This window comes from Nanorana parkeri, unplaced genomic scaffold (assembly GCF_000935625.1).
Source record: "Nanorana parkeri isolate BGI_ZX_2015 unplaced genomic scaffold, ASM93562v1 scaffold317, whole genome shotgun sequence".
Lineage (NCBI taxonomy): Eukaryota > Metazoa > Chordata > Amphibia > Anura > Dicroglossidae > Nanorana > Nanorana parkeri.
Genome location: NW_017306585.1, coordinates 884348 through 893397, shown reverse-complemented (window position 1 = coordinate 893397; position 9050 = coordinate 884348). Strand labels below are relative to the sequence as shown.

Below are 9050 nucleotides of genomic sequence, written 5' to 3'. Positions count from 1 at the left end.
ATATACAGGTTTGGGTCAGCATGTAGCTGCGTGCAGCTGCATACTCCCATAGAGAGGTACAGGCGGCTTTTACATGCAGCACCTTTCCCTCCAAGGAGCAGTTCCCTGCAAGGGCATGCACGCCATACAGATGTGCACGCCTGTGTAAATGAACCCTTAAAGTTCCTTTAAAGAGGAATTTCACCTCCCCCTACGTTTTGTTTTTTTGTAGCCCCTCTTACCTGTCAGACAGGGTTGTCCTCTTTTCACATACCTGCCTTGTGAATCCAGCGTTATCCTGCTGAGATGCGCTGCCACAACCTAGGTCACACACTACCACCTTTTCCCCTCAGTCATCAGGAGCCAGCTGCCTCTTTTGGGTTCAGGCAACTGGGTCCTCGGGTCGGCTCACCTGCTGCTGCTTTATGTCCCTGCTCCTGCAGCCTCCTGGGATATCCCTGTCATATATCCCAGGAGGCGGCATGAGCAGGGACACACAGTGGTGGTGGCAGCAACGACATGTCATTCTCAATAGGCCAGAGCAAAAAAAAAACAACTTAAAGTGGTCCTTTTACCTCCTAGTTAAGTATATTTTTCTTTTACTTACAATTACTGTTTTTCACTTCCTGGTCCTCTTATGCATTAGTGATGTAGCCCATGCGTAAGAGATGCATCTTGGGAAGGTTACATCACAGTGTATTGCTGGAAAATCTCATCTGTAAACTGCAAAATCTCACGAGATCTCACAAAAAGACATTTTTTTCCCATTGAGATAATGTGCATGGTCACATGTCCTAGTCATATGTTCCAGAATTCCAGGGAGTAAAGGGAGATGAATGAATCTGCCCTTGGTAAAAAATGGCCACTGTGCAGCATGGGGAAGAGAAGAAAAATAAGGTTTGCAAAGCATAAAAAGCCAGCAATTATCTATAAATATCTCTCTGTAGATTGCTCTTACTAAATGTGCCTTTTGTTGTCATTCTTAAGATAAGGGTAAAGGTTATCTTTAACCTCTTGTACTATACCTCCCAGCTTTGCTCTGAGTGCAGTGTCTGATCTGGCTACAGAATTCCATTTTGAGCCCTCCTTGTGGAAGAAATGTCTGAAGTCATCTTCATCCCTGGCTTCCCGTGGCTTGTACTGTGTCTGACTGGTAACAGTTCCGCTAGGTGGCGCTGTTGTACATCGAATTCCCTGACTGGTGCGCTCCCAGGGATCGTTGTGCAGGGGCTTCACATCAATTTGATCTGCCAGACATGGGATCGTTTTACCCGTTCCAGGTCTTAAATCCGCATCGGCTCCAGCACTCATGAAGCCTGAGCACGGATCAATCAAAGGCACGTCATCCCGGTGAGGGTTCAAGCAGTATCCAGGCATATCAGGAGACGTTGAATGTGGGTTATATTTAATGAATGGATAATGTGTTGTCACATTGCTGGGATCCTGGAAGCTAGGCATACTGGGTCTGACTGCTGGTCCGCTTGTGGACGTCATAGTACCGAGAGTATCATATACTGCCATGGCCGATCCTGCTGACAGTAGCTTGATCTTATACAGTAGACTGAAGTGTGTGATGGTAATCGGCTCCCTCAGACACCGAATATTCTCATTAATACACCCGATGAAAGAAGATCAGGTCATTGAAAAACTCGGGCTCCTTCACCTCCAACATGACAAGTGCCTTCTGGTTGCCAGGAGACCAGCAACGCTGCAACTACTGACGCCCCACTGAGCAGTGTTCTATTAACCTCCTCATTACCGGGGCTCCTGTTCGTCTTACAGATCAGAGCAGTTTTTACATTCCAGACATGGGCAGATTTATTCTGCAATATTGTTACTGCTTGCAAGGATTTCTTATGTAACAAAACACACACAAAAGTGTTTGTTTTTTTTCTAGTTTGACTGGTGTTAAAGTGACTCTAAACTCAGGAGTTAAATCTTAAAAATGCATTCAAGTACCCCACCTATTAACAAAAATGTAGCGTATTAGTGTATCACTCAGCCTAGAGCCTCAAATCATCTCTGAATTGGTGCCGACATTGTCCTTCCTTCTGGAGGGTGGCTACTTTTGTTCTTCATGGTCCCTGTGTGTTGTAAAGTAGCCACTGCTCCAAGCTCGCTCCTGTGATGGACTACAATCTCAATACAAATGAGTAAACTAAATGTGAGATTGTAGTCCATCACAGGAGCGAGCTTGGAGCGGTGGCTACTTTATGGGGGCAATTGCCACCCTGCCCCCCGTCCCAGTCCGCCCCTGGTCAGCACCAATTCACAGCTGATTTGAGGATCTACAGCTGATTGATACACAAATACAGTTCAACTTTGTTAATAGTTAGGTCACCTGAATACATTTTTAAGATTTAATTCCTGAGTTTAGTGTCACTTTAAGCTTACCACACACATTACAATCTAGTAGTACAATCTCCTTTAGATCTACTCATGAATATGTAGTTCAAGGGTCTCTCTGGATACAAATGAAATGGATAGTTTAGATAAGTCCTCATTACATAGTTTTGGTAACTCTAAGGTTGATTGTACAGATATTGTATGGTCAGATTGTAACATGTATGGTGAGCTTTGGTTTTAGGCTTGGGTCACACTTCTACATCGTGGTATCACAAATAACATGCCACAATTGCACAGTGCCTTGCCATAAGCTGGTCATCCACTAATAGGACTGAACTAAAAAAACTAATAGATTTCTCCATCCACGCAATACATGAACAGTGACTGCAGCTGTTGACTGAAAATGTTCGGTCCCAACCAGGGGCGTCACAAGGGGGGTGCGGCAGGGGTGCCAAGGCACCTCTTATAGTGCGGTCCTAACTCTAAACTATGAGAGTCTCCATCTTGGAGCACATGGGGAAGATATCAGAAGATATCCTCGGCTGAAGACGTGTATCCAAACCTCTGTCATTATCCTTAGTTACATAGTTACATAGTATTTGAGGTTGAATAAAGACATTAGTCCATCAAGTCCAACCTATTAGGATCTCATTCTAGGAGTACCCGTACCCCTGTATATTACGGTCCCTTAAGAAATCGTCCAAAAGTTTCTTGAACAATTCCACATTATTTGCTGAAATCACCGCCTGTGGCAGTGAGTTCCAGACCCTAACTGATCTTACTGTGAAGAACCCCCTTCGCCCCTTGTGCTGGAATTTTTTTTCCATCAATTTTAGGTGATGGCCTCTAGTTTTTGTAACAGAGTTAATTTTAAACAGTTTATCGCTAATGTTGCTACCACCATTAAACATTTTGTACATGGAAATCATATCCCCCCTTAATCTCCTCACCTCTAATGTGAACATGTTTAAATTTAGTAGCCTCGTCTCGTAGCTCTGGTCCTCCATACCCCTAATTAGGTGAGACAGGTTAGTGGTGAGACATGTTGTTTTACATGCTGGTTTTGTGAGTGTATCTTTGAGGAGTCACACAACTTACTAGCGCACACAAGGGTGGCTTGATAGGACCCCGCAAGGGAAAGGAGTTACTCTAAAACAGGATATCAGGGCCAGTGGTCAGGGGACAAGCAGATTCTACAGGAAACTAAAGCATGTAAATATCAAAGAGTAGGATCCATCGTAAGTGATTTAATCAACATTTGAAAAATCCTTTACTTTAATATCACTTTAATCTGGGTGGCAAAGTGTGTCTGTCTACAGGCTCCAATGGTGAAAATCCAGCCCTGAATATTCTACTTCTTTTAATTTATCCAGTCACTAGAACTCATTACTTTATTCAGCATGCTCCTTTCACACAGTTATAAAAACAATTATTTGCCATAACAATTGTTATTCACAGCATTGAGAGCCAAAGTGAGTTGAAAATATTAGTCATATGAAAATATTGACCCCTATGGCAAATAACAAAGGCTTTATAGCTTAGTAAATTTAGCCTGCTTCCAAAGCTGATTACCAGCAAAATGTGTTCATCCTGCATTAACTATAGCCCATATAGCAGCCGAAGGCAGGCGAGCGGCTCAGCCGTAGTTAACGAGCAGAACAGCGGAGCCTGAATATCGCTCAGCAGCATTCGGCTATTCACTCACTGCGTTCGGCACCTATGAGAATAGGGGCGAACGGCAGCAAGTGAACTCCTGGAGCCTCGACTCAGCCGATCCAGATGTTGGATCGGCTGAGTTGAACTGTTTCTTACCTCTCTGCGTTCGTTGTGTATAACCTGCACAAATCAATGACTGGCGGTATGCTGTTAAACGCTGCTCCTAGCGTATGCTTGCGTGAAGCTTCAAATGTACACCCCTGGATGCAGATCAAGCACATATGTGCTTGTTTAGCTTTAACAAAGTGCAGAGGTGACATTAGGAATCTAAAAAACCCATGATATCTCCTAATGACCTGTCACCTGTACTATGCTTTCATGTTGGGGACTTACAAGCCCCCTTGTGATAGCTATATATGAAAAAAATGCTTTAAAAATTAAAGTTTACTAAAAAAATAAAAGAAACACCCAGAAAACTCTAAAAGCCCCCTGCCGTGATGTACACACACCTTGCGATAATTGTACGATAATCGCAGGAACTCCTGCGATCGTACGATTATCGCAAGGTGTGTGGAAGGCGTGCGACCTCTGCTACTGTAAGGTCGCACAATTTTTATCTTATGAACATGTCCGAAAACCTGCCGAGAATTGTACAATTGTCGGCGTGTGTGTGGCATGTTCGTAAGATAAATGCCGCACGGGCCGGTGGGTGCAAGCGCACACTACCCGTTCAGCATTGCGGTCATCGGAAGCCCGCCCATAAGCGGGGCGCTTTTTCCGATCATCCCAAGTACGATCTGCCTGTCCAAAATAGGCAGATCGTACGTTTTTTCAATTACCTTACAACCATCGCAAGACAAAAGTCTTGCAATGGTTGTAAGGTGTGTGCCCAGCATAAAGGTGGCCATACACTTTACAACCATCTTGGACAGGCAGATCGTACTTGCGATCATCGCAAACCGGCCCCGCTGAGGGGCGGGCATCCAATGACCACAATGCTGAACGGGCAGTGTGCACACCTGCCCGTTCGGCATTTGTCTCCCGAGCATGCCACAAACATGCTCCTGCCATTGCTGCCATTTCAAACATGCTCCTTAGACAAAAGACGTGCAACCGTACAGTAAAAATGGTTGCATGCCTGCCACACACTTTGCGATTATCGTACGATCGCGGGATTTCCCGCAATTATCGTGCGATGATTGCACAGTGTATGGACACCTTTAGAATGCAAATGCTCTCATCAGGTGCACTCGCGCATGAAAATGATTGCACCACACATATTAGGTTTTGTTGCACATGGCGGAGTGAGAGTTATAATTCTAGGGCCAACATTCACTATTAACTCTAAACTGGTGAGCTGTGAAGGCTGTTAAAGCATTGCCTAGTGACAAATTTGGGTACTATTGTTTTTTACCGCTTCACAGGTGCACACAATTTTGAGACTTAGTATGGGTATCTAATTACTCAAAGCAACCGCATCTTTTATATTTTATCACAAAGTGGGTATTATAATGTGTTTCTGTGCATTAAAATTAATTTGAGTGTATTACAATGTTTAATAAAAATATGTGTTTGATAACCAAGTGCACTAATAACATGTGACATAAAAAATTGTAGCTGGCACCATTTTATTGTACAAGGTTTCCGCTTTTAGAAAAAAAAAATGCTTGGGGAGTTTTAACTCACAAGTTTCTTTTATTAGGGTTTTTAGGTGAAACAACAAAACAAAATAAACACAGGGAGTTTTAAAAAAGAATTCCAGTTTTTAGAAAAATTAACCCTGGCAGTGGGGCTACCCACTGAAATTCTCACCTGATCCTTGATCCTCATGTCTTAATACAGGTGAATGCACTGTATTAGACGTGATTATATCAGCAGGGCTTAGACTTAAGGTGCCCATACACTGCTCGATTCTCGTACGAGAATCGTGGGAAATCCCGCGATCGTACGAGAATCGAGCACTGTGAACGAAGACGTGCGACCGTTTCTACTGTACGGTCGCACGTCTTTTGTCTGAGGAGCATGCTAGAAAACCAGCCGAGAATCGTACGATTTTCGGCTGGTTTGAACGGTGCTTGGGAGACAAATGCCAAACGGGCCGGTGTGCGCACGCGCACACTGTGCGTTCAGCATTGCGGTCGTCAGAAGCCCGCCCCTCAGGGGGGCGGGCTTGCGATGATCGAGAGTACGATCTGCCTGTCCAAGATGGTCAGATCGTACGTTTTTTAAATCACTTTACAACCATCGCAAGACTAAGGTCTTGTGATGGTTGTACAGTGTATGGCCACCTTTATGGAGCTGGGGGAGAAGAGGCTTTGGGGACCGGTCTAGCACACAGGCGGGATCAAGGATCGGATGAGTATTTCCTCTTTATTTGAGCAGTAGCCACAAAGGTTATTTTTTTAAAAACCTGGAGCTCTTTTATAAGTAATCTTCAGGTCTAAAATGTGCATTTTAACATCTGTGCAAAAAAGGAAAAAATGTCTATTAGCAAAAGGATTTTAGGTGTTATTGTCAGCAATCTAGTTCACAGTTTCAGACACTCAGTCATGAAAGTCAATTGGCCCTTGTTTTCCTAATGACACGACTAAGGTAGAACAGATGCTCCCAAGTCCCTTACTAAGACTTCGTTAAGACCACCTAAACCTTCCTACAATTCACCCAAAAAAACCAGATGGCACATCTGATAGAGTTAAATGGCCATAGCAGACTTTTATTATAAAATTAATAAAAATAAACGGATTATAAATTCAACATCAGAAAAACACACAAAATAAGATTGCAGGTCTTTGAATGCCACAATATTAATAGATATGTTGTCTCTGTGAAACGCTAAGGCCCCATTCACATGTAGCGACTTATCGCGCAATTTCCACCGCGATATCGCGCATTTTTGCAGTGCGATATCGCGAGAAGTCGCCGGCTAATGATAGTCAATGGAGCTGTCTTAGCTCCATGTTGCGCGTCGCTGGTCGCTCGTCGCGGTCGCAAGTCGCTTCTAGGGGACCCTTTTTTCGGCGGATTTTGCGCGATATTGCTTTTTTCTATGGAGCCCGACGGAGAAGGTCGCGCTACCGTCGCTGGATCGGTGCTGGAACGTCGCCCCGTCGCTACATGTGAATGGGGCCTTAATATGTTAAGGCTCCCTGCTGCATCACACTGCCTCGGGAACGACCTCCAAATTGACCACATACACATCAGTATCTAAATTTAATCGTCACTATATTTTACTATATAATTTACCATATATCACACCATAAATTGAGGATACCATACCAAGACAGGTCCTCAAATATTAGCCACCAGCACCTATTTTGGTCGACTTCACAGACCTCAAACCGCCATAGTGCTTAATTGTAAGCCCTTACACTTGAGCGCCCCTCCAAAAATGCAAAGCCCTCTGTGCTGCCACTGAGGGGCGCTGTAAAGCTTTCTCGCACAGGGCGCCTAAAGGCCTAAGGCCGGCCCTGCTCCCTCTTGTAACCCAAGCAACCACATATATCGGTCCCAACAGCATTAAGGTGCACTCCATCTCTCTAATTGGCATAAAAAAAGGCATTTGACTGCAAGCAATGCAACACCAAATGCCACAGCATCTTGTTGAGTGCTAAAACAATCCCCATCTTATCAGAATTGAAGTGCACCATTGTGTTCCAAAAAGAGTCCCCCCAAGTTTCCACTGCCAGGACCATGGAAAAAAGTTCAAGCAGATCTGTATTTTTCAGAAAAACTGCGGCAGCTCACTCAACCAGCCAGGCCTCAGCACTCCAGTGACCCCCAAAATAGTCTTCATATCCTGATGAACCTGCCGCATACTGGGCCCTTCCATCCAAATCCACCGAATGTTTGAGGAAAACTTACCACATCCACAAATCTTCATGATGTTCCCGTGTCAATCATAATAAATGTGCTGGTGCTCTGGCACCAGCTATGACTGCGGACATACACCGGCAAAAAACCCTACCCATGGGCAATACAGGTGAAACTCGAATAATTATGCTTGAACTATCTTGCTTTGCATGTAATGAGTCTATCTCATATATTAGTTTCACCTTTTAAGTTGCATTAGTGAAATAAATGAACTTTTGCACGATATTCTAATTATTCGAGATTCACCTGTATATGGCAGTATACGCTAAGTTCAGCTTACCAAGTAAGGACTGTAACTGACGCAACTGAATCTTTTGTTTACCGAGTGTGACCCTTATTTCAGATTTTAAAGCCAAAAAATCAAAACAGTAGTGGGGACCACAATTTTATCTGGGACCAAAGGAATACCAGGACGTTCAGCTACAGCAAGGTAGAAAACAAAACACCACACAAATTGAACAAAGCACGCCCAATACAAAGGAAATCATTGAGGTACTTGATAATTGAACTAACACCTAACACATTACAAGCCCCCCACTATAAAAAGAAAAAGTTTCAAACAACGCACAAGAAAATGAGCATACCATCGGCACCAGCCATCCACAAAATAATAACCTTGCCAAATACAATTCAACAAGTAAAAATTATTAATTTAAAATTAATTTAATTAATTTAAAAGACCCCCCTATGACACCCCGGCTAACCTCTTTTCCCAGCTTTTCAGACATGACTGACGGATGCCGATACATGGATTTTAAATCAATGTGAAAACCCACCGAAAAGCCAGAGTCCAACAACAATGCTGCATCACTGTCAGAAAACTTATTTAGAAAAGGCTGGTGTTGTCTTGTATTGTCCTGTTTTGTTGGTTGTTTGTTATTAAATGTAAAAAGCCCACAGGAGCTCCTGGCTTTAGAGCAGTGAGACTGTACTGTCTGTACTGTACTGTACTGTCTCTCTTCGTTTTGCAAATCACCACTCAAATTGTTGGTGCTATATAAATCCTGTATAATAATAATATTATAATAGGCAAATCTATGGAAGTGCAGCTTGCGTTATCATAATGTGCAGTTAGCAGGTTGCTCAGTAGACCAGGCTGAAATCTAGAAACTTATGTTGATGAGAAGGAATGTGGAATTGTGCTTCACTCTATACATAGGCACAGCCAAGGCAAATTAAGAGATTGGATGGAGCATTGG

At 43.5% G+C, this 9050-nt stretch overlaps 1 protein-coding gene across 1 annotated transcript in view; it reads right to left on the bottom strand.

Annotated features, from left to right (window-relative positions):
• CUNH7orf72 (chromosome unknown C7orf72 homolog) overlaps positions 1 to 1473 on the bottom strand; it is a 60817-nt gene extending 59344 nt beyond the window's left edge. Inside the window, exon 1 of the mRNA XM_018558048.1 lies at positions 1005 to 1473. Within this exon, the coding sequence (XP_018413550.1) occupies positions 1005 to 1473 (469 nt within the window). The remainder of the gene's footprint in view (positions 1 to 1004) is intronic.
• Between the last annotated feature and the right edge of the window lie 7577 nt (positions 1474 to 9050).